The 27,391-nt window shown below is 42.6% G+C and overlaps 1 protein-coding gene across 1 annotated transcript in view; it reads right to left on the reverse strand.

Annotated features, from left to right (window-relative positions):
• LOC119655699 (mediator of RNA polymerase II transcription subunit 15) overlaps window positions 1-25,739 on the reverse strand; it is a 33,094-nt gene extending 7,355 nt beyond the window's left edge. Inside the window, exon 1 of the mRNA XM_038061713.1 lies at window positions 25,536-25,739. Within this exon, the coding sequence (XP_037917641.1) occupies window positions 25,536-25,556 (21 nt within the window). The 5' untranslated portion in view covers window positions 25,557-25,739. The remainder of the gene's footprint in view (window positions 1-25,535) is intronic.
• Window positions 25,740-27,391: the final 1,652 nt, after the last annotated feature.

The following is a 27,391-nucleotide window of genomic DNA, read 5'->3' on the forward strand; positions in this document are numbered from 1 at the left end:
TCGCTTTTACCCAACTATCTGATTATTCTTCACTCCTTTTCAACCTCGTCACTAGAAACAGAAAACATTTCCTTTCGTAATTTCAAATTCTCAATATGCTTCACAAGCTACTGATTTAATGGCTGCCAAATAGTCCCGCCCCTCCACACTTTCAATACCATTTGACATCTGCAACAATAGCCAAAAAAAAAGCTACAGACAGACCCATAAAATTATTGTTTTTGGTAAATTTCTTATTGAAAATTTAAACTCAAATGTCAAAAGATACTAGAATCTAGAAAAAAACTACCAAAACTAGAACCATACAGAGCCAATATTATTCACCCAGTGATCCTCATCTCTTTTTCCCCTGATCGGTTGATTCTCTCTCTATTGCCTGTATCGGACCGTTAGGCAACATGCATCCGATGTTATATTGGAGGAAAAATGCAGGGTCTATGATCATATTAGTTTGCAGTGGAATGTAATGGAATTGCGACTAAGTGGGATTTTAGGGTAGCCGGGATGTGAGGATTGGGCAGTTAGTTTCAAGGTCGGCTTCCTTTTTAATGGTTGTCCCTTTTCATTTTGCAAAATAATTATTTTTGGGATCCTTTTGCAAAAGTAGTTGTCGCAGACCGAAATTATTTTCCCTGGCCACCTTATTGGGACACCTCAATCGGTAATCTTATTGTCTCTACTCTTGTTAGGTGATCTTGTCTGGTTGTGTTTTAATGTACTTCTTGGAGGCGGTTGGCTCTAATGCGTCAGTTCTCATCCACTTGTGAAGAATTCAACTTCCTTTTATAGCTAAGTGAACTGAATTGAGTTCGTTCACTCATCGTCCTTGGGTCTAGGAGAGTAATATCATGCTGCAGGAGAGTGTACTGTACTGTGTATTTGTAAAGGTCCTAAAACGTCCTAAAGTCCTAAGCAGCAAAATATCATTTTATTTTCGAATATTTCTTTGTTTTCAATTGTTGAGAAACCAAAGAATGGGGCGAATATCAACGCAAATTTATTCTGCGAAAACATTGCATAGTTATGTTAGGTTGTAGAGGGTCTATTGGAATATGCGTAGTTCCCAAGAAAGGATGCTATCGGTCAACTCAATAAAGTCCAATACCAGATTTCACTAAAACATTTACGCTTCGGTGAACACTCCGTCACTGACCCATGTTTGTAATCATTCATTGCACACTTAATTTATTCAGCCCTTCAGATTTACTGCTCTATTTTTCATTTATAAAACGCTCCCACTGTGATATCATAAAATCTTTACATTAAATTATTCTGCGTGAACCGCTCGTGGGTTTTTGTTTATTTTTTGAATATTCCACAATGTAAATAAGCCCCATTGATCTTCAACCCAGCACGCCTATAATAAATTAAACCCCGAGATCTACATCATCTTTCATTCACTTAATCCGTCAAAATCTTAAAAATTTTATTGTAGATTGTTCGGATTACTACCATATACTCGTAGATACATCCGTATAAAGGAAATCTGTACAATTTGATTTGATTGCCGGTAAAACCTTGAGTAATTTCAAAGAATAAATTGATTTATCAGTTGACCGTATGCGGGTGACATTTTACCGGATTTATGTGCAATATTCGGTTAGATAACAACAGAGAGGGTTACATTCAACATTTCTCATGTCCTCCAACAAATAACTTGACAATAAACTTTTTCCCAATAAAGATCTAAGATGGATGCTTTCGAAATCCTTCACTGTCTGGCTTGAATCCACCATTTTTTTATATTTTTTTTTTCAATGGATGATTTTGAGTTTGATTTTATTATTATAATTTTTAGAAAGGAAAATATACATTCCCTCATTTTTGCGAGGAACTACGTATCAACCGTGTGCTACCTTGACTTTAGATGCCACATTGGAAAGGCCTTGAATGACCTTCACATGGTCAATATCTTACAGCTAACAAGATATGCCATTTTAGTTAAGTAAGATTGCACAGATTTGATAATGATAGAGATGATGACAAATTATTGATAACAAACTACATTCGCTACTTTCACTTTCTCAGAGCAGAGGAAATCGTAAAAACTAAAGTTCGTTGCGAAATGAGTGCATTTTTTTCATTTTAAAGTTCATCTCATCTCACCTCTATAGATGAACAGATAACAGAGTAATCGGTCAAAACTGATTAGGTTTTTTGGCTATTAATTGATTTTCCCAGATGATTGTAGCTCTATTAGCAGGAAATGACTTTTATTATTGGAAGTTATTGCATCCACGAATATTTCTACTTCGAAATTCTTTTTTGCTTTTCCTAGGAAGTTAGTTATACCTGATGGTGTTAACTTTTAAGTTAGAATAAACAAAAATGGCCATTTTGATTTAATTATTTTATATTTTTATATATATATATTTTTATATCTATAAAAACAGCCTTTTTCCCCTTAATACCGTTTGGTGGTGAGCTTGGTTTGTTCGGATGGGGTTCTCCACTTGGGCGAAACCTTGGTCCGAGTGAGGTCAAAAGGTTTTTAAGCCATTGTCTAGCGTGTGAATCCAACGCTGTTTTGAGTGGCCTTTGAGTCATTCTTCATCGAATTAGATACTTGCGCTAATCCTCAAACACGCTTCTCCAGCAGCTTCTCGACAATGACTGCGATGCTATATCGGTCGAGCACACAGCGAGCTACACGACTGATCTAGTGCAATACCTTCGTACCAAGATGGCTACATACAGGGGGACCAAATCCAGTACCCTGGGGGCATGTAAAGCCATTGCGTATTCATGGGGTAAGGACGAAATAGCTGACTGGCCCGTGGCCCTTGTGGTTCATGTATTGGTGTGGCTGTGTGTCGATGGTGCCTAGATGGTTTTCTTTTTGAAACAAGCCATAAACAGCTGTGTTTGGAGCCATGTGCTCGGAACCCCGTGGTCGCACACTCATGCACTGAATCACATTCACGGCATTAACACCAGACCATATGCGCAGAATTCTCTCGCGCATGTACCGAAGATGAATTTCGTCCTTTTAGTCTTCTTGTTTCGTACCCATAACCGTGAAGTATTTTTCTTTGGCTTTTGTGTTTAGCATAGCACTCGGAGCCATAGTACTAAAATCTAAATAGGTAAAGATGAAGGAGAGGCGATTTTAATACAAGCCCATGACCAGTAACGGGTACCACAATAAAAGACGTAGAAATATTCAATGATTGGGCAATATCATTATTACAATTGGAAAAAAAAATTATAGAGAAATCTTCGCAAGTCAGCTCTCGATAAAGAGGTTTTATAGAGGTCCTATGCTCCATTTAGGCGTGAAAGAGGAGAAAAACAAGTGTTGCTGTTTCTATAATGCTGAAGAAGTCTTCTTGACCTTACTTATAAGACGGAATCAAAACACCCAGAGGTGAGGGTATATGGCTTTAATGAAACCCAGAAGATTCATCGAATCGCTCAGAAACCTTTATGGAAATGAGTTGTGATATGAAGGAAGTTAAATTCAGATTTCTGCTGCGAACTTATCACTTGCAAACGCTACTGATTTAGATGCGATCGTCGTTTGCGGTGCCATTTGTAAGTGGCCGCAGAATAATCAATCTATGTACATTGCATGTGCTATGTCTGTGCATTTGTTGTTGTAGTCCATTTTTATTTCTATTTATTTGCTAATAGAGTTATGATGCAGGAATTCTGTGTCAATTTTTGTAACATTCGCGAGATAAGGGAGAGCTTTTTCTCAGTATATGCGCATTTGACTACCCGTAAACCCTCTATTTTTGCATTAAGTGAAACTAAGGTCAGCTCATATGCTGACGTTAACCAGTACCACGTGCCTGATTACCTTTTCTCTCGCCAAGGGGATTGCCATTGCCATTTATGTTTGTAATGATGTGCTCTTCTCCATTGTCCCTAATCTAAATTCCGCATCGCAGCCCTAATTCATCTGATGCCCATGCTGTACGTTTCTTTGAAGCACTATCTTCCAGCATTGATAATTTGACCAAACAATTCCCTTGTCCCATTCCCAGGCCATTTCAACGTGCATAATGTACAGTGGTTCAGATTTTCAGAGCCTGGTGGGAAGACACGTCGACCTTCAGTGTGAGCCTTATAACTTACGGCAACCAGTGGATTGTCAAACAAGGATCCCTGATAAACCAGATGAAAATGCTCCTGGATCTTTTCATGTCGTCACACAGTCTCCGCAACAGCGCCTTTAGGTAGTTCGGACCACTTTATTATTTCCACCAAATTTAGTACCACCTCTCTACACAAAAAGCGCCCTTATTCCACCAAGTGCTTAATGTGGTATTACTCACTCATCAGTTCACTGTGGTGCCAAAGGTGAAAAACTTAAAGTACTTAGACCGGGTGTAACTGGAAGGATGTTGTAAACAACGTTCGCCAGTTATACTATATCGGAATTGACGCTAATATTATAAAGTGCCATCCCGTTCCGGGAGCCATTTCAATTGTTTTTTTTCCCGAGGCTGTACAGGTATATAGGGAAGATGGGAAAAATAGGGAAACTGTTATTTGTAAAAATAAAACGGAAACGAAGGGGCGAATCAAAGCCAATGGGGATCTCCCGGGTCCGGTGTTCCATTGGGGGTCTTGATGGAATGTTGGGTATTTTGGTGCCTAGATATCATATAGGGGAACTTTCCAGATTTCTAGGTTGGGTAGTTTCTAAAAATGGTCCCGTAAAATAAGTGATCCCTTTCTAGCTTTCCACTCTCCTCGTTAACAACTAATGCCAAAACTAAGACCGGCTCCGGGAAGTGCTTAGAGAGATCCTCCATTTAAAATGTCTCCTTTGCAAGGGAACTCCTCTTAAACTCAACAAAAAAGGAAAGGGAAAAATCTATATAAGCAGAAGATAATAGCGAGGGGACCTCTTAGAAAAGAATCGTTGAACACACAAGTTCATCCCTCCATCGCGAAGTCGCTGGAGCGAAAGCATGGAGAAATCAATTACAATCTCTTCAAGTTTCTCACGGATCACCTAGCTAAAGTGAGCAAATTCCGTCCCGTGATGTAATACATAACGATGGTTTCACGGAGGGATATGGGTTTTAGTGGGTGAAAATACCGCACACTAACATTTCCAGGTAAGCCTCTTTTAGGGATTTCCTGTTCCTAAAAATAGGACAAAAACCGAATGAACCGATTTTAAAAGGATTATGTTTCACACAAAACCTTAAAAATGAACATTTAGCCTCTGGAGAGTACTTCCACCACGCGCACTATAGTTGCATATTAAAATAGTAAGATCCATGAGATGGGATTCAATTGGTATTCGACCAGAAATTTGGTTTGAGAGCACGAAAATTGAGGAAGCCATCCGATAGCAAACCTTCCTGGCAATTCTTTATTGGATTGTTTATTGGTTCACACTCTTGATGGAGTTTCCTATTAGTTGTGATTAATTCCCTAAATAGTGAGGAAGAGATATTGCCTATGAGGCATTATTTGCCCATACATAAAAAGGGAAATATCACGCATTACTACTACTACAATTATAATGGGTTTCACGTTGCCGCCATCTTGCTAGGTTGGATATCCCCATATGCCCAGAACATCATTCGCCCATACCAAAGAGGCTTCACTCCAGGCAAATCAGCAACAGATCAGATTTTCTTTCTGCAGCGAGCGATGGAAAAACTGTTGGAATATGGATATCAGTTGCACCATTTTTTCGTCGACTTTAAGGCCGCCTCTGATAGCATAGTCAGGGTAAAACTATACACGGCCATGAGACAATTTGGTATCCCGACGAAATTGATAAGACTGACTAGCCTGACCCTGACCAATGTGCGAGGCTAGATAAAAGCAGCAGGGTCAATCTCGAGACCATTCAACATCAACAACGGTCTAAGACAAGGGGATGCCCTATCATGCGTCCTCTTTAATCTGGCCTTCGAGAAAGTGATCCGTGATGCTGAGATGAATGCGAGGGGTACAATCCTCTTTAAGTCCACCCAACTACTGGCCTATGCTGACGATATCGACATCATGGGATGAACGACCCGAGACGTACAAACTGCCTTCATCCAGATCGAGCAGGCGAGATCTCGAGCACGATGAAGGCAGGACAAAATATATGGTGGCAACGTCAGCACCAAAAACCAACCAACCAACAACATCAAATCGCACTGGTCAAACGGAAAGAATAAAGATAGGAGAATACAACTTTGAGACCCTTGATAATTTTTCCTATCTAGGGTCGAAAATCACAATCGATAACAGCTACGACAGTGAAATCCGCGCACGGTTGTTGGTAGTCAACAGAGCCTATTTCAGCTTACAAAAATTGTTCCGCTCGAAACGTCCCACCATAGGGTCAAAGCTCTTACTGTATCTCATGTATTTCTCGGAGACTTGGGTTCTTAGCAAGAAAAATTGCGAACTCTTGGCCGCGTTCGAGAGAAGAATCCTCCGAATAATTTTTGGCCCCCTACATGAGAATGGACGATTCCGTAGCCCAAATAACGATGAAATCTATGAGCGATACCATGACCGTCCGGTTGTGGATAAAATCCGGCTCAACAAGTTACGATGGGCGGGTCACTTAATCCGTATGGATGCGGATGATCCAGCCCGGAAAGTCTATAAGGGCAATATCTATGGTAGACCCTGCCTGAGATGGAGGGATGGCGTACATCGGTGGACTTCGAATTAGTGGACCTCGGCGCAAAACCGGGATGTCTGGAGTTCTTTATTAAAGCAGGTCTAGACCAGATACCGGTTGCTGCGCCGTTGATGATGATGATTATTTCCAATGATTATTAATTTGGTTATTTAAAATTTTGTGTTTTGCTACTTATACAACGACATAGATTACGTTATTTTGGGAAGGGGTAGGAAACCAAAAATTATCGTCTTCTTCTTTAGCCTCCCTCGACGATTACTTACTTTTTCGTGATGAGGGAGCTCAGTAAAGAAGATCCTCTAGGAAACGAGACATGACGCCTGAAGCCAAGCGCTAATCAAAACCCCAACCCAAGGTGTAACTTCTGTGCCGAGGGCTGAATGGTTACAGGGGCTAAGATGTGGTCGTAAATTCTGGGTACTAGGTGACCCCCAGTTTCAACTTGCCTTGTCTCGGCAAAAAGGGCTCTTTCAAGATCGACTTACTTTCCCCCGTAAAATTGAGACCATGGCAGCCAATTATAAGAAAACAAAAAAAACAAAAACCTATTAAAAAACTAAAATTAAATCTCGATCGTGACGATCCAACCCCGAGTGAAGGGGCAACCCTAAGCTCATCGATGGAGAACCTGAATTTAGATTCTGATTCTCGACTTACTCAAGTGGGAACCAATGTAATTGGGACCCAGTCCCTAACGGATGAACCGAAGCAGGCCCCTTCTGTCAGCATTCCTGACCCCGGGCTTCAATCGACGCCACCTGCTGAGGCTAAAGGCTTCCCCACCTGTCCGCGGACAGCAAACCGCCTTCCGGCAAATCACAATCCACGGGCGGTGCCAAGGTTGAGGGGAAAGGACCGTTCAGTACATCAGTAGCGTTGTATTGTAATAGGCGGATGTGCTTTTTTTAATCTCCAAAACTGCTACAGGAGGCAGAACATTGCTATTCTGATTGACAGTCAAATGGCGATCAAGGCACTTAGGTACAACCATGTGAATTCCAGACTGGTATGGTAATGCCTTGAGAGACTGAATACGCTCGGCTCGTTCAATAAGATTGAGCGTTGGGTTGGGAGGCAATGAGGCAGCAGTTGAACTAGCCAAGAAGGGAGCAGGGACGCCTTTACACGGGTCAGAAGCCTTCTATGGGATCGGAAACGAGTTTATGGCTATCACATTAAAAAAGGAACGGCTGAGGGAAATATACTATCCCCTGACGGATCTACCAGGAATGGAGCAGACTAGAATGCTTATTGGCGGGATACAAACCCAAGCACTCAAAAGACTGTTTAAATCTCACCAAGAAGAACCTCCGAATCATAGTGGGAATTTTCACTGCTCACTGCTGGCTAAATTATTAGGGAAGCTATGAACATCTATGGATCCTGCCTGCAAGTTCCATGCGGAGTATGTTGAAACCTCTATTCCCGTCAGTTTGAGCCCTCCCAATCTTCTTGGTATATGACATCGTATATATGATAATATACACTCTTCCAGATATTATCCGTAAGATGTACTTTATTGGATGATATCTCATGCAACTCGTTTGGTAGGCCTCCCAAGTTTTTATCGGGAGCTGAGGGAATCAGGGAAACAATTACAAAGCGAAGGCATAGTCGGAACCATTGGAGCTTATAATAATATAAACATAATCGTCGGTGCAAACATTGATATTGGATCAGGGCCTTGAATTGTGTTAGAGCACTTCATTCAAGATCGTAACGGTATATTACCATTGCGAATTGCAATGCGCTCGCCTGATATTATTAGCCTGACTCAGGTATTCATTCACAGCTGAGTTGCCTGGTATCCGATATCTAGTCACGATAACAAATCCCTCTGCCACCAGTGTGATTTGAACCTCGACCTTCCGCTACAACAGCCCAGCGCTCTAATCACTTGAGCCATGCGGGCACTTGAAGCTTAAATACCGTAAATTTAACGTCTTAATTCGGGCGCTTAGATCAACGTTTGATCGCAATAGATAGCAGGTCTCTGGGGATTTACGTGAGTACCTGTCCGGTGGATTTAATCCAACGGTCTTTCTTAGACACGGATAGACTTTGTGACCACAAAGGGAGCACCGCTGAGACAAGCTAAATGGTTCCAGTCTATACTGAGTGCATTGCTTAGTTTATTTATACTGGTGGATGCAAGACCTATCAAAATCTCTACCGAACTTTGGAGTACGGCACTCGTGTTGAATTGCAACACCACATTTGAGACTCGAAGCTCTCTGTTCGCTTCAATATAAGCACAGTCCCATGAAGCTTCCACTAGCGGGCCAACCGCTTCCACTAGAAAGGCAATTCTCCTGATGCATGTCAATTCAGGGGCTACCCGGTTCCCATAGTACCAGTATACCCCCGGTAAGGTTTCGTGGCCGAAGCCACTTGAGATGAGTGCCCTTGCAGACTCGGGTCTGATCACCCTGATAGGCTTTGGAGCATTCTCGTACAGCAAACCAAAGTGAGTACAGCGTTTCCCGGTGCCACCACAAGAAGGTTTTCCACGGCAACTTGGTTTTGGTTTGGCCGACAGATTTGCTGCCCCGTCTCCTTCACTGCCACTTTGAACACCTACTGAAGGACAAATAGAAAACCATAACATCGAGAGCTGGGAGAACAATATCGAGATCTTCGAAGTTGCCTTAAAAATTAATACTCTAAGTATCTCTGCCTTGATGTTCATTTGAACCTACCGAGCACTACCTACAAAGTTGGTATGAACAAGATGCTTGTTGCTGCCTTGTTGAAAACAATCACTTTTTCCACAGCAGGAGGTTTGCCATATTGCCAAGGCTCCAAAATGTACCCCCTTGGGACATTATTGGCAAGATGATGACGAAAGTGATGCACAAAAGGCTACTCTTGCTCATGGTGCGATTGACTGGCATGTCGGGGTTACAGTATTGCTCCCGGTGTAAACGTTCTAAGGCGGATGCAACAGCCTTACTTGAACAGAGTGTCACCGGCAGCTTAGCTTCACTAATCGAGACCTGTTTCTTTGAAAGGTTTAGCTTGTACAAGGCGCATGATAGTCCGAGTACATTGTGATAATAGTTGGTCCTTAAGGTTTCGCATTGGAACCCCTCTCTTGGAACAGTATATATAATGGAGTGCTGGACTTTCACATGCCAGAAGAAGCTAAATTAAATAGCTTTGCAGATGCCCTGTCGATAATTGTAGTTGTAAAGCACCTCCAGGTCTTGGAAATATGTGGAAATAAAATCATCAAATCAAATTATTAGAAGGAAAGACGGAGGCGGTCCTTAAAACAATACTGCCAGGGTTGGGTTGGTGATCACGAGGTTGATTCAAAATAGACCGTTAGATACCTGTTGCTGATAATCAATGTTGAGTTGAAGTCCAAGGAACGCTTATACTATGCACAGGAGAAGGCAGTAAAAGGGAGTTAATCTCTGTCTAGGGTAATGCCTCCTGTCAGAGAGCCAAAGTACTCGTATAGTCGCAGGTTGCTTACTGTGGGGTTGGACAAGGCTGTAGATCGAAAGAGGCTTAATTTGGCTCACTGGTGTTAGAGCACTTCATTCAAGGCCGTAACGGGGCACTGGAGTCTATCCTCGCCCAGGACTATCACCTTGATTTGATTCGAGTTTAACAAGCTGGTATTCGGCACCCAGTTATGATACAAATCCCTCTGGCAGTAGTGAAATTTGGACCGCCATCTTTCGGTGGACAGCCTAGCGCTCTAACTACTATGCTATCACACCAGCAGTGAATACAGCAAGTGATGGTGATCAAGATTAAATTAAGTAGTGCAGGCTCTATCTCGACAGCGGTCATCGAACAATGTTTTTCACTATGAAAAATAGTAGTCTCCACCGTCTGGAATTTTCTGGGGACCTCAGAACCAAGAATTTAAAAAATTCATGGAGGACCAGCGGATCATTTCCACCTCTAGTCAGGATTCTCTCTCTTTAACAGCGGATCAAACAGTTGTTCTCCGGGAGCATTTGATAGATATTCTAGTGGAATGGGCTACCAGAGAATTGCCGCAAAAAGCTGCCAGAATGGGTCTGAAGATGGAAGTCAATGCGAAGGACCAAAGGCCGAACGCTAGTTAGTTACAATAAACGGAGATTTGGGAACTCGTCGACTCCATCTGATTCAAGCCTACAACCGGGAAAAGTGCTGAACCCAATGTAGCCACCCTGGTACTGAAAAGGACAAGGGTTGAGAAAATTATATTTACTAAAACATGGATTGCTCTAAAAGCCATGTCTAGCATTCATCCTGTTCTATAATAAATTGCAGTATTCATGTGAATGGAGACGACATAACGACGGTACAACTGGTGAGGGTACTATAGTGGCGCAGTCAGTGAAAGGGTTCACCTATGAAGCCTTTAACTATTATTTTCCATATTTTATAGTAGTAAGTCGTCTCATAAGCTTTGTGGTTACTTCTATCGTGTGGAAGACTTTCATATGCATGCTTCCATCAGCGTGAAAATCGTTAACCATTACAAAATGGAGCGCAACCCGAATGCATCATTCATTGCGTATATTACGTCACCTAATCATTCGCATATGTACCCGTACATGTTTCATTGCGGATTTATTCAAATCTAGATACAAGTCTGCAACCTTGAGATCGTTACAATTATCCCCGAACCAATCAGAGTTTACAAGTATTTGCAAGATTCCTCGGTTAATTTGTGGTTACAATATGAGCGTCTTAAGATAACAATATGCGCCTATGAAGTCAATAGTGGCAAATTACATCACAATCAAGACTAAAAAGATTGATGAATTTTGAAATTTTCTCTTGTTATTTCCTCCGCGGTATGTCTTAATTCACAGATAATTCAAATGATTACTACTCGCGTATAATGTATGGTTTTCTTGCGAGTTACCTGGACATTATGCGCTTCTTCGTTATACCTGGTCGCGTCCGTCGTAATTTTCCACGGTCTTTTTAATGATTTTAATATAATATGTAACACGCAGAAGTAGTTATCATTAAAGACCAGATTGGGTGAAAAGAAGTTAGTCAAAGAAAGAAAAAGTCGGTGATGTGGGTAATGATTGAGCTCATTAATAAGTCGACTTTATGGAAATTTACATCTCATTTGGGGTTCGATTTCAAAGTCTGTTTGTGTATGTTGGGCGTGGAAAATTGTGATAAAAGGGAACAATAATTTGAAAGGTTGAATCTGGATAATCTGAAACCTTTCACACCTATTATTCGCACGTTTTGAATAGTCAACATTTGGCCGCTGGTTTTGTTCCTATGCGGGAACTTCTATCGGAGTCGAAACACTATGATATGAGGAGCGCACATGGCTTGTTAGGTGAATATTTATCTGTTTAGCAAAGCCCCAAGCTTTATTAATGAACTCTCTCTGTAAAATTAGCGTGTAATGCCAGTGGGTAGGTCACATGTTAATAAAGAGTGACAGCTCCATCACTGACCATGTATACGTAATGCAGTGGGATCCATTATCCAACGATACCAGACGAATGGGTCAATTTGAAAATATGTGGCGCAAAACACGAAACAAATTTCCGGAAACCCACACTTTACTGCGGTAAGCGTTGCCAAATATTTTGGGCCAGGCAGGGAGTAGCATCATAGAGGATCTGCAGATCATGGTTAAGGCACAAGCGAATCTGGCGGAGGATGAAACAATAGCCCGGGGATAACCCTCCCTGCACTGCTGAATGTTTTAGGCACCGCCAGGTTCAGTGGCCGGGCAAGTCAGGGTGGACCTTTTTTCCCGATTACTCATGGACGAAGACCTGGACTAGGACTTTGTAAAACCGGCGATGAAAGAGAAGACGTCTTGATGGCACGCCCATTATCGGAGGATGAAGGTAGTCCAGAGGGTGCCGGTCATTGACTCGAACCAACAACGAAGATCCCAGGGTGCGAGGCAGCAGGCTTCCAATCTGGAAGCCAGTGTAATCGAAATGGACGCAGCGTGTAGCAACCATAATATTTCTGCCCCAAACCGTCGATGCAGAAATCCAATGGTATCTTGCTCGAAAACCCAGTATAAGAAGACCTGCCATGTTCTGAACAAAGTTGTGAAGAATAGACCGGTACTTTCGACAAAGCTTCACTAAATACAAGGCCATTGTTAAGGAATATAATGAATAAATGTTTAGAAAATCAACAGAAGGCGAAACTTACTGCAATTTAATAAAACCAAGCTCATGATGAGGACGAGCAAGAGAGCAAAAGAAACAGAGTATTCTTAGACGCCAAGCAACCTCTACAGAGAGTAAAGCTGTAACGGTTGACCGACGGAGGGCGCACTACAAAACCTTCCAGCGATGTGGACAGGAGTCACTTACAAGTGCTGGTGGTATACTGGTGTCGAAGGTATGGACCATCGAAGATCTCCTGGAGGACAAGTAAAGCAGAGGAGATGTATTCCATGCTTCGATTCCTCCCAGGTGGTCCATGCATATCACGTCATAGCATTGAGAACCAGTTTTCCAGAAAAATTCTTGGTTCTTGGTACAGCGGTGCCGGAGGTATGGATCATCGAAGATCTCCTGCACGACAAGGTGAAGCAGAGGAGATGTATTCCTTGCTTCGATTCCTCCCAAGTGGCCCATGTGTATCACATCATAGCATTGAGAGGCAATTTCCCAGGAATATTTTTAGTTCTTGAGACCGCGTGAAGCTCAAGATTATCCAATACGATTAGAGTCTCGGGAGATTGTTTCTTGCAGCTGATTGTCGAAGATCCACCTGGATAAACATGGATTCATCCGATTCCGCCCCAAACCGTAAGGTCCCCATGAACGGCTGGGTGATGATAAGGCAAGCGGAACTGCAAGCAAACAGCAAACTTTCTCTACTTCATATAAATGGAGAGAGTTTGTCGCTGGAGACGGTGGACTGCAGAGAGCGGGTTTGGAGTCAGGAATACAAAAATCAAAGTGTATCACTGAATGAAAATCGACGATTTGACGGAGCCAATCTCTCTATTCCAACCGTGCTGAGGGTAACGTAGAGAAATCTGGAGCATTTGAAGAGCATCGCGGCTAACCTAATGGTGTTCCTCCAGACTAAAGACATCAAAAAGTCGAATCCTTTGACGATCCAGAGCCCGGATTATCAAAGGATTTCGAAGCAAATATTGACAATTTTTCAACAGCACCGGAGACACTGATTGGAATAGGCCTAGGTCATGTGTCATTGCCAGGAAGAGCCTGCATGCCTTTCTGTATCCGTATCTGACTTTCAGCAACGTAATTGGAGTCAACCTGCAGTAGACGGGAGCAAAGAACTTGTATACCACCGGAAGAATTACAACATCTCACGTCTACTATCGCTTCGAGGAAAGCTGATAGACTGCAATGCCAATGCAACGCGGACCCTTTGGGGCAGTTCGGAAATCAACAAAAGGGACGAGTCTCTCTTCGATTTAATTTAATAATTAAGTTAGAGTTTAACAGGCGCAGTACACTAACCTTCATCTTTCTCAGCTGGAGAAATGCGGACGGTTGGGGGAAGTCGTTGATATGACCCTACTGACGGAAAATCAGGCTTTTCATATAGACAATTGAAGAGGTGGACCGTTTCGGACCATAGATGGATACTTTTCAATCCGTGTTTCGCGCGCAGAAATTCATTCCTTTTCAGAGGCCCCAGGAAGATCGACTGGAGGGGGTTTGGTGAGGTTATTAAAACTAAACCTACCGCTGTTGTCAATGATATTATACCACCACAGATGAACTCCAGTGAAACGTCGGGACTTTCAAAAAAGTATTGTCTTTAGAATCTTGCGTTTGGCAAAATATAGCAAAAAGACAATGCCGTTTTGATGGGGAACAAAGAGCTGCCAAATCCTAGAAAGTTTGCCAGAGCAACATCCCTTACAAGCATAAATACCGACAGACATGCAAGAACTGTCTGATAAGGTGCAAGGCCATCAGGACTGCCAGAAAGCGCTAGTCTATTGTCACAACACCGAATATAGTAGCGAATCTACGAGACTCGATAAGATTCCAGTCAAGAAACATGGGAGCTCACCTTGTGTTAAAAAGCCGAATGGTTCCTGAACGAAATCTTCTGGCAAGTCTTTAGACCTACCAAACATAGTTCCCCGCTACCGAAGAGAACTGTGAGCTCGAGAATATGGAATCGGTAATCACCAAGGTCACCATCCATGATGATAGTCATGTTCCAGATACAGTAGGAACGGCACAGTTATATCGTGACTTGTAAAGGTGTGTTAGAGATAAGTACCGCACCAGTGGAGTCCACGAAGGACGAAGACCTTAGACCATGTTTTGGACATCCAGCTAATAAAAAGTTAACAGAATTTTGTCCATTCCATTCTATAGGACCGGTAGCCAAGCCGCCATGATTACATTCGAAATGAAGATAATCGTGAACGAGAGAGAATGACAACTCAAGACGCTGTGCAATTGATCAAGAGGGAGGAAAGGGGGTCATCAATGGTCAGGTAGCTCAGCGAAAGTCTAATGAATGAAGCAGTTTCCCATCATTCGCATGTGGGTCAATCGTCACCACGGAGCCTGTAGTTACCAATTAACGCAGTTTCTATCTGGTCGCGGTGAGTACCGCAAGTATCTACACAGGTTTGGGTGTGACGACTAGCCAGCATGTCCATGGCGAGGAAGAAGACGCAGAGCATGCCATATTCTAATTGCAATCGCTTCGCGGCGTAACTAATGTGTAAAAAGAGCTTCGTATAGCGGAAAGGGAAAGGCGAGGGAATAGTCATACAGGAATGACAGCACTATTGCTAACTGGTCTCATGAAGTAATGTCTAACGACAGCTCCGGGGAGTGAGCGGTTGAAGGATGCACGGGTGTGGCTTAGTAGTCCAAGAATAGTGTACGCAAGGGTTTCTGCAGATGTCTTTGGAAAATTCCACATCTTGGTTTGGCAAAAGAAACATAGGTCTATTGTATGGTAGTCGGTGCTGAGCAGGCCATACAGTCGCTTAATTGGATCGAAAGATTCGCTCTGTAGTCTTACTCGGCTTATGTCTTAATTTGCTCTTACTACTTCCTCCTGGGCTGGATGCTGACCAGGGAAACCCTATGGTCATTGTAACATCCTAGACAAAGTATCACGGAAACGTGGGTCATTTCCAGGAAATTACACTATGCAAACATCGAGCAGCAAGTGGAATTTTGGGGTGGATTTACCAATTAGGATGGAGTATTGCGATGTGTTGCAGGCGTAGGACACCGACCTCTACCGACGGATCAAAGATAGTCTGGGAAGTCGCGGAGGGGGGGAGGGGAGTATTTTTGGACACTACACTGTGCGTATCGAGTTATACGACGTTCGAGGATACATTAGTGTATATCTGCGATGGTTGGAACATGATCTTTGGGGCTCAGTGTAGCATAATCCACGCCTGCATTAAAGCCTTGCACACAGTGGCGATTTAAGCTGGTGACGCAGTGGAGAAACGTGCTGAACGACACGCTCAAAGGCTCCTCTGCGTTCCTGATCGTAGAGGAATTGGCAAGCTAATGGACTGCCCAGATGGTGTTCCTCATTTGACAGTCTACAATTCGTATTGTCGAAGTTGTAGAGGGGAGAGGACCCTTATTTCCTTCCTTTGGGATTGCCCAGCTGTAACTAAGACCGGGCTGCGGACAATAGGTAAACAATTCTTTGAGGACCTCAAAGAGATCTCCTTTTACACTGTGCGAGGGAGGGGACGGAGGTTGCTATCCTTCGCTGGTTGGCTCTGAAGGTAGAAGCTAGTTAACCTAGATTCTGCTCCCCTTGTCCTTTTCACAACAATTACGGTGTTAACAGTTTGTGACATCAAAGCGACGCGCCAAAGAGCTCCTCGGGATGATCACTTATACCCAGTGACGTTGCCAGAACATGTAGATTTTGCCAAATTCTAAGAATACCTAGGGAAGTCAGTATGTTTCCTGAGGTCGAGAATATAATACGAATTTTGTGCATACAACCTGCCTCGAACATTTCGCATACCCATAAATTCCCTCAGAAAAGAAGTTAGACCTCATTCGTAAGTTTCCGGTGCATAATCCATTGAGGTGATACCGCTTTATTTTAATCAAAGTGTTAAAGAGCTGAAGTAGGCGTGGAGGGAATTAACCGTCATTTCGATTTCAAAAGATGGTCATTGCAGTAGCTTTTTTTAAATGCCCACAATGAATCTCCCAAAGACAATGCACAATCGCTGCAAAACATTCATAAAAGATATGTCAACACAGATGAATAAATGCATTTTTAATAAACCAAATGAGAAAGATGGACTGAAAACCTATGCAAATTGTCTCATGCTGATTTTTTGGAAATTTTTTCTTAACTTGTCTAGTTAGGAAAACAGCATCGTTGAATGGAACTTGAAATGCATCTCATTATTGACAGGTAAAGCAGATGATATAATTTGGAGATAGAAGGTGTGTAACATGTTGACCCATTAACTTTTAAATGATTACCACTTGCTGTTTTGGTGGAAATATTTGAGAATTTTGTAACTTTGAGACATATTAAATGCAAGGCTTTTACCGGAATTTTGACCTATTGATAAAATTGGTTTTTTTTTTAAATATTTTCAGGCTTTGTTGTTGATTAATTCCAAAAGTAAATAATTAAAAATGCATAAAATGAGATAATAAAAAAGACTTTTGTATTAAAATAACATTTTATTTAATTTTTGTTTATATTTGAATAATTTATAAATTTTAAATTGACTTTGGCTCGTATAGAGATTTTATATGATAAAAGACTTCCTATATTTTCTGGTATTATATAAAGTTAATCGGAGGAACTAAACCAATCGGATAGGCTATCTTATTGTTTACTTCATGTACTAAGCCATCCTGAAGCTGAGATTATGAATTTCGGAAATTTTGCATCCACCTTTTTTTGGATAGGTTTGAAGAGGTTTTGATTCGCATTGCTGAAAGCTACTTCTTGAAGAAGTAAGCCTTTTACTGCTTTGACAATTTATTATTTGACACTGAAATAATTTCCCTAGTCTGAAGCAACCTTGACTATTTTCGCCTTCAAAAATTTGGAGATGCCTACTAATCTGCATATAATACATAATTTTAAGTCAAACGATGTGACAATTTTAATTGACCGAACCGCTGGACTCATTTAAATGTTTTTTTTAATGAACTATTCATAGACGTCTTGAGCTTTGTATACTTCAATTAAAATACGGACTTTCTTAAAAGGTGGTTGGAATCAATACATATTGAATGGAGAAAACAGGCCAAAAATGTGTATTTTTAAAATATGGTGTCTTGCTTCTCTTATGTTTCCCTAATGATAATTCATAATTGCCATTACCCCTTGACAGCGCGATGGTTGAGAGGGTAGAGGGTCAGCTTCTCAATCGCGTTGCTCTAGATTCAAGCCCCCCAGAGAGGCCTAGGAATTATCTTAGAGTCTCTTCTGAGGGTGGTAAGGGGGAGTATAGCACTGGGTTACATACCAAGGGCATGGAGACGGGCAAAAGTGGTCTTTATTCCGAAAGCGGGTAAAAAGCATCCTTTTCACCCTAAATCTTTCAGACCAATCTGCTTAACATCGTTCGTACTCAAAACGGTGGAAAAGGTCATAGACAACTATGTTAGAACTAACGTTCTAAAGCGTAATCCCCTACATCACTGTCAACACGCTTACCGGGCAGGACGGTCAACTGAAACTGCTCTGTATCAGTTGACAGAGGTACTACGGGACGCCATAGAAACAAAAGAAATTGCACTGTGCGCGTTTTTGGATATCGAAGGAGCATTCGACAACACATCGCACACAGAGATACAGGATGCCCTGAGCCGCAAAGGAGTGGGAAACGCCCTAGCACTCTGGATGGGCAAAATGCTAGAAAGCAGACAAATAGAGGTACAAACAGGTACAAATTCTATTATCATGAACACCACTCAAGGCTGTCCACAGGGTGGAATACTATCGCCGCTGATGTGGAGTATGGTAGTGGATGAACTCCTCGACGTGTTAACAAATACTGGAATACAAGTCCAGGGCTACGCGGACGACATTGTTTTAATCTGTAGGGGCAAATATGAAGATACCCTACGTGATAGAATCCAAACTGGATTAAGGGTTACTAGTGCCTGGTGCAGGAAGGTGAGACTGCGGATCAACCCAAACAAAACCACCATAGTACCATTCACTAGGAGGCGTAAGCTTGATCACCTGAGAGCCATAGGATTACATTATATGGAGGTGAAACGAGAAACAGAGGTCAAATATTTTGGAATTACGCTAGACCAAAAATTACTCTGGAAGACACATGTCGGAAACACTTGTCGGAAAGCCACGAGGGCTCTGATGACTTGCAGATCCATAGCAGGAAAAAAATGGGGTTGCAGCCCGAAGATACTACTTTGGATATATACTGCAATAGTAAGGCCAATGATTACCTATGGAGCGGCAATCTGGGCAGAAAGAACCTAACTCAGCACACAAGCCAGGGAATTGCATAAGCTCCAAAGACTGGCTTGCGTGTGTATCAGTGGGGCAATGAGGACGTGCCCTACGGGATCCCTGGAGGTCCTTCTGGGATTAACCCCTCTCCATCTGCACATACAGATGCAGGCAAGGAGATCAATATTCAGGATAGCCGGTAGTATGAGTGACGCGGGGAGCTGCCTAAATCGAAGGATGATTGATATTCTTTCTAGGCGGTATCCCGAATTACTGATACCGAGGGATAACATGACAACGAGGTTTCACTTCGATAAGAAGTTTGAAACACGTTGGAGTAACAAAGCAAACTAGGAGAGCGTGGCTGCGACATACGGTTTAAACCAGCAACTGATTACTTGGTACACTGACGGATCCCTCACAGCAGAGGGAGCGGGTGCCGGTGTCATTGGTCCAAGGAAAATGTACTTTGAGCCAATGGGCAAGTACACTAGCATATTCCAGGCGGAAATATTCGCCATAGATAAATGTGCCTCCTTTAATCTGCAAAGGAACAAAAGGGGCGGAACATAGCTATTCTCACCGATAGCCAAGCTGCGATCAAGGCACTTAGGCCCCAGGTGAACTCTAAACTGGTATGGGAATGCCTTGAGAGACTGAATACACTCGGCTCGTCCAACAAGGTCTGCATACTTTGGGTTCCAGTCCATGCTGGTTTGGAAGGCAATGAGGCAGCGGATGAACTAGCCAAGAAGGGAATAGGGACGCCTTTACACGGGCCAGAACTCTTCTATGGAATCAGAAACGGTTTCATGGCTATGACTCTCAGAAATGAAGAGCAACGGTTGAGGGAACTATACTGGGCGGGCCTACCTGGGATGGAGCAGTTCAGGGTTCTTATTGGGGGATACGAACCCATGCGCACAAAGGATTGCTTAAACCTCACCAAAAAGAACCTCCGAATCATAGTGGGAATTCTCACTGGTCACTTTCGGCAAAACTGTTACCTAGGGAAGCTGGGGATATCTATGGACACTGCCTTCAGGTTCTTTGCGAAGTGTGGTGAAACTTCTGTACACGTTCTGAGACAGTGTCCGGCACTTGAGCAGAGCGGGTCGAGGCATCTGCGAGAACATTTAATACCAGATACAAAGTTGAAAGATCCGGAAGTAGGCAATATACTAAAGTTCCTGACGGTTATAGGCTTGCTTAAGATATTATGAATTATAGGTACACTATGCCCAGTAAAAGGCGCACAATCGTTCTTTAAGGATGCGGTGCGACTTCCCTTTGACAGAACAATAACACATAAATACATGTTTGCACAAGAAATATTGGTAGGACGGAGGAACTTGCGACAGCCCTTCGGAGATGTATATCGATTTCTACGCTTTGTAAGAAATTCGATGGTGTCATAAAATTGGCCTTAAACTCCAGTACTTTAGTTAAACATACACTCAAAATTCTGCTGGAATTGCGATCTCTGAGGACTTTCGTGACGCCATTAAAGAAGTCGAGTGACATGATGACCGGCTGTTGAAACTATTATTTCATTTGTATCGTTGCCGTTGGGTAACCTTATACGATCAGTATTTCATCAGTCTGCCATAAATCAATCCATCAAAAATAGACCGATGAAAAACTAATGGACTGACGTATTTAGCATGAACAATTCAATATTTTTATTCCACTGTGAAGAGAACTGTCAAATTGAGAGCAACGACCACGACAAATCACCAGCATACATGGATCGCCGCGAGGTAGATGCGGTCGTCTCTTGGAGGCACGGCTTTTGTCATCATAGTCAGCGATATTTGAAACATGCATTCAGGATGACGAACGTATTGTTGATTGCGCGGGCACTCATGGCCTTGTACTTGTCAATATATAGCTTGTTAAGCCTCACATTTTCTAGTGGAAACAGTAAGATGTAAAGCGATTGTATTCTCATAAGACGCCACCATTTTCTGATCGTCACTGACAGCAGCAACTTGTCAAAAGCTGACATCTTTCACACACATACACACACATATATTTTTGTTATTGGTCTGATAAGAGCGACAGGTTGCTTATCGACCCCCGCGACGGACAAATGGTGGGAATCCTTCGACATTTTGAGTATTACCAGAGAAACTAGTTCGGTTTGGCTAAACAGCTCTACCGCGATGTTGTTGACTCCGAATATATTAATTTAAAAACCCAACACGGCCTATATCCTGATCAATTTGCCTCTGTCCTGGCAAACGAAACCGTTAGCAGGCAAGCAATTTTTTTCTGAAAGAAGATGTTTGGAAATAACAGAAGAGCTGTCGTCTTAATCGGAAAGAAGGAGAAACGACTTCAGTTGTACACTTTAAGGGTACATTAGGAGACAATATGGTTAGCATTGCCTTCTTACAGGACTGATATCTGACATTCAGCTAGGATATGAATCCCTGTGAGACTTGACCTTCTGTTGTGATAGCTTAGTGCTATTTGAATACAAACACCTCTCCCTTGAAAATTTTAGGATAGGAGAAATCGCTGAAGGAGCTAGCTCGAATGAATTACAAAACAACAAACAAAGGCTATACTGAAATACAACACAATTGAGGTGTCTGGTGAAAGATGTCATCGACAATTGAATTCCTACACGTCCTTCGAAGAGGGCAGTATTAAGAACGTCACCGATAACAAGAAGAAATAATATCGGTGCCAGGACGCAACACCGCTTTGGACCTCAACATCAGCTTTCCAAAACTCGATGAAGAGCAGGTACATCGAAGATCTAAATTCCGAGCACTGTTCCAAAATGATCCGTAGGCTGTTAATGCGGTCAATGCAGGCGGATCCCGAATGGAAACTAACCTGGTCTCTGCCGATCAAGCTTTCGAGAAGATCCTTGATGCGTTCCAGAATTATTTTAGCTATTATCTTTGCGACAGCACTCAAAACTGGTGCCCTTTTTTGGAATCTTAACGATCATCACCTTCTTCTACTCTCTGGGAAAAGTCTCCGATTCCCAAGATTTCTGTACGAAAGGAAGCAGCAGATCTGCAGTAACTACACATGCAACAATAAATAACTGCGGTTGACGATCTCCCCGCAAAGTTATTTATCGCTGCACAGCGGCTTTACTCCGTTTGAGTGCATTGACGGCCAAAAGGAACAGTCCATATCCGCATGTTACGGTAACTAGCCATTTCATCCACAGGAGGATGTAATACCATTAAGGACCCTGGTAAAGTGTTTTTTCCACCTTTTCAGTTGTTCATTATCGTGAATGAGAAGTCGACCGTCGACGCCCTTCACAGGACCATCCAAATTTTTGCAACCATATGCAAGATCCTTCGTGGTGCCGTATACAGTTCTGAAATCAGTGTGATCTGCAGAATCTTCCGCTTCCCTGACCAGCGCAATAGAAAAATCTCCTTTATCACGATGTACACCACGCTGAGCTTCTCGGGATTTCGTTCGGTATCGGACTTCGAGCGCATTACGCCCGCCATCATTCACAGCGGTCAGAAAAGCCTTCAAACCCTTGCATTCATCGATCTGCTTCCACGACTCCGCAGTCAGCCAACCCTTTCAGGACGTTACCGACGACCTGTGTAGCACCCGAGAAAGAAAACATTTTTGATGGCGGCCCAATGCTCATCGATATTCTCAGGCGCGTTACTCAGTAGCTCTGCATCAACAAGATAGCTCTACTACTGTCGAGCGACAGTTGGTCGTACAAGTGGTCGATGTTGAACTTAAAGGGTGGTAGCTCCCCATCCTTGCGAGAAGTGGCGAACTCAACACGCAGCCGAGCAAAGTGTTGTCAGATCCCACCTTGCCATTCAGATAACCCTTCATAATCACAATGTCTCCTTTAAAAAGCTGAGTTGCGTTTAATTGCTCGTAGAAACCATCCTTCTCTACTACATGGGAAGTCTCCGTTGGTACGTAGCATTGTATAATTGTGATGTTCCTTAACCTGCACCGAAATCTTGCAGTTAGAAGTCTGTCAGAAACCGGCTTCCAGGTCAGGAGAGCGCACCTTGCGGTAACCATCAAAAGCAACCCGACACCAGATTCGCATCTGCTACTACTTGGCTTTCCAGAGTACAAAAGTATATTCCCGCAAAATTCACGATGCCACGATCTTATTTCGCTTAGGCCCAGTTTATATCACTGAAATTCAAGTTGGAGAAATCGAACATTCTGGGGATCCTCGCTACCGTTGTTGGAGGTCGTGCGCACATTTCAGAAACCTAATCCTAGCCCGTTTTCGATAGCCCCTATCCGAAGCGTTGTTGATGTTTCGATAGCAGTAGAGTTTCAAAATTTCTATTCCTTTTAGTTACATCTTGCCCCAACTCAAAGGGCGCAGATAATATGGGATAGAATTAAGCATATTGGAGTAAACCTCAATATACTTTATTTAGCTGTCTCCGTGATCTCATCATGAAAAAATAGCTTCAAGAAAGGTATTTACTGCTATCAGCACCGTCGAGAGGGAGAGGTAAAGGGAGACTCTCTCTCGGCACTCCGGTTTTCTTGATGCTACTAATCAGAAAAACTTTAACACCGTCTTGAGCAGGCCCCAATATTTTTCACCCTGGGCTTTGTTTTCCTCACCCTAAGGACCTGACTACAATTTACCAATACCTCTCATTTGCATGGATTTGACTGTTCTGTGTGAAATTAGTTACGGATCACTACCACCTCCTTGATGAAAAAGGCCATGAAAGAGTAAAAATTATGCGGGTCCCTTCATTACTCCTGACTTAAATGAAACCACTCTTTGCCTTTCCCATCGCCTCCTGTCTTACAAGGGTGGGTTCATCCAGTGAGGACATGTTGAGCCAAACGGCATGCTGCATCGCAAAAAGTGGAGCTTTTAATGAAGAGTCTTCTAATTCTGCATAAAGACAGAAATACGAAATTTAGTGTATCATTGCTTTCTACCTCCATAATTTAAAAAAAAAATCTCCCAATAAGCTGCATAATCTTTAGATACAAAAATCTATTGTTAAAAAAAATATGGATCAAGGCTTCGTATTCAATCTACCAATAATATAGCAGTGAAACCATTGAGCTCATTCTGTATAAAATTCTACTTCCAAAAAAGGAAGAAAACTTTAACCATTTCAGAGGAACAAGATATTTTTGAAAGATTTCTGCTCACTCGTCACGACTGCACTAACCTTATCTGATCCGAAATGCTATGCATTGCCAAATATGACATTGCACCCAACGCTAAAGGCAAAAATCTTTCGAAAGAAGTTTTATCGAATTTGGCGACGCTATGTTTGTGCATCTTTTTCTGTGGATTGCGTTCAGTTGCTCGTCTATGCCAATGAACTTACAACATTCCGAAACTGATTACTTCAAGTATCTTTTATCGGTTTCATATGTTCAGGTACAGTTGCATGTAGCTTTGCACTTTTCAATTTATCCGGACTCACAGTAAAGATAATAATGCAATTAACATGAGCAACAGCTAAGAAAAATTGCAAGATTTATTGAAAACCTAGACGGCAGTAATGAGGTCATTTTTATGTAAATCTATCAACTTATCGCTCCGTGATAGATCTCGGCAACCTTGATTTCAACTGCAATAGTACAGCATTTGAAAGTAAGTGTAAAATATGATATCCGCGGAATCCGCTTCCCACAATCACATTTGTATCTCCATAGATCAGACAATTAGATAGTGATCGATGCATGCATCAAAAAGATATTGAGACTTTTATTTCATCCGCTCGTGAAGATACGAAAGATAATTGGTCATAATGACTGCGATCACTGTTTTCTGTTTTGAATACGAATTGAAAATTATGCACTTTTATTCGGATTCACACTATCCATTGTTACATGGATATGTACCGGGGAAGATGTTATAACACAGCCTCCATCCATGCGTCCATAAGCACGTGCTATTTTTTTCATTCATATGAACAAGAAAGGTTTTCTTTCGAAACCTAGATCACAATCTTCGCATATAATGCAAAACCCATGGTTTTTCTCATGTTCGTTGTTACTTTGTTATGTTTTGCATTCATGTCCGCCTTGTATGCGCAGCGGGTTTGTTGTTACTTTGGTAAATTGCCTTTGATCTGTCTTATGGAGCCGGAAAAAGATACGTCTTCAGTGATTATGTTATATAAGGCATGGTCTCTTCTGCTATATCCAAGAAGCAAAGAGGAGACTATAACTTCTTCTACTCTTCCACTTAGGGAAGGGAAACAGGTCCCTTCACTTCCCCATTGAAGTTGCTTCAGATGCACTTGCTTCATCGTATGGGAGCCCCATTGTGGAATCCATCACATTCTCCAAAACCAAGAATCAGAGAATCCATCCCACTGAAAGACGTAGAGAGGCACTTGAGCCTCACCTTAGTATCTGCATCTACAATTTAACAAAAACTAATCCACTTTACATAACTGCTCAGCGAACCTCCTTTAAGCTGGTAACGTTTTGGTACCCACTGAGTTTACATCCGTCCAAATGTTCAAAATAAAGTCTTTATTAAGTTAGACAAAAAAAAAACCTCACGTACCACTAAAATCCACCACTTCATCTTGGACGAGCGCACTGTGTATCTAAAGGTTACAGATCGGCCAGAAATTCACTTAATTCACTCAATTTGAATATAATCCACTAACGATGTTTCGATTAAGGTTTGCGTAATCCAACGGAAAATGTGTAGAATTTAATCCGAATGTGAATTCACAGCCGTTTGTTACCGTTTTCTATGGTCGACTGATGTATCTGGGGGTTGCTACTTAGCTTTTATATTACCCAAACCTAGAGATGCATCTTGAATCCGTGCATCTATGGTTGACCAGTTGGTTTGATATTGTGTGGTTTCTCAAGATATTGTTAGAGGCAACCATTGACGTGATTTTGACTGGAGATGATTATGTTGGATTGGGGGAGCGATCAGATCGCTAGTAACTGTTGCGGAGTAGTCGTGGATCATGCTGGATAGACGTTGGTGCGATGGCATTGAATTTTGTTAAGGTTTCTGTAACAACCCCTATGGTAACCACTGCTCAATTTGGTGCTAGTTTACCTTTGACCGTGTGTTACTATCTAGAAGTAGAAGAACTATAGTTGCTTCTTATTTAGACTGGAGTCTCCTGGAGGTGGAGAAGGTGCAAGAAGTGTGGTGAAGGTGACCACCTTATCAAAGACTGCACTGGAGATCCACGATGCATGTTGTGCAAAGGGAAAAGTGAGTGGATGACCGGCACGTTCCAGGTGGTGACAGGTGCCCGGCATATAAGAGAGCGGATTCCTAGGGCTAAATGAGGTTGAAACAGATCAACCTCAACCATTGCGACTTGCTCTCGCAAACTATTCGAGAGTCGAACGTGGACTTGGCGGTAATATGTGAACCTTACCTGCAGACTGACGCGGAATATAGCTTCCTGAGGCCAACCTATCTCTCTCTGAGGGTGAGCTGTCTCTCCTCTTGGGCGATGTGTGGCTTTTTAGGGGTAAAGCCTCTCGTCTACCAAAACCGTTAGTGAGTTGTGATAGTCACACTCGGTACGAGGTGACCCTGCTAGTAACAAAATGCTTTGGATCTAGACTGAGGAATCGAAAAACTCCTCCCCCAATCCAGGGTGTCATGCGAACCGTGCCCATTGGACAGCTTGCAGTCGGGGGTAACTGACTGTATTCGAATTGAACCTCACTGATACCTGGTCATCTCAATGGGTAAGTTAGACCTTACCGTTCAACGGGAACTATTGCACGACGGACCTCCTCAACCCCCACACTCGTGGGAATCAAATGAGTACCCGCAATAAAAGGGGCGAATTGGGAAAAATAAGGCTCCGGGATTGGATGGGATTCCGAACAAAGCCCTGACGTTAGCTGCTAAAATCAAGCCCGCATGGTTCCTAAGTACATTTGAATCGTGCATGGTGCAAGGAATGTTTCCCGTCCAGGGGAAAAGGCAGAGGTTTTTTCTGCAACCGAAGCCCCAAAAACCAAATAGCGCACCCTTTTCATATCGCTCTATCTGTCTCTTAGACACTATGGGGAAGATGTTGAAGAGGGTAATATACAACGGGTTGCTTCCGTTCATCGAGCTAGTGAGTGGTCTATCGGAGCAGCAATATGGGTTTCGTAGAGTGCGGACTACAGTCACCGCCATAGAAACGGTCGTGGATTTGGATGCGGTGGTATCGTCGGATGTCAGGAATGCCTCTACCTCGGCCAACTAGGGTTGGATTAAGGACACCCTGGTTAAACTGAGTGTCCCTGGTTTCTTAGCCTTCTTTGGTACGAGACAGACGACGGGCCAAATGAATATGTTCTGACAGAAGGTGGTCTACAAGGATCCGTATTGGTGCCACTGCTGGGGAACAAAATGTATGACGCAGTGCTCGGCCTCCGCGTTCC

The sequence above is a fragment of the Hermetia illucens genome, chromosome 4, assembly GCF_905115235.1.
Source record: "Hermetia illucens chromosome 4, iHerIll2.2.curated.20191125, whole genome shotgun sequence".
Classification (NCBI taxonomy): domain Eukaryota; kingdom Metazoa; phylum Arthropoda; class Insecta; order Diptera; family Stratiomyidae; genus Hermetia; species Hermetia illucens.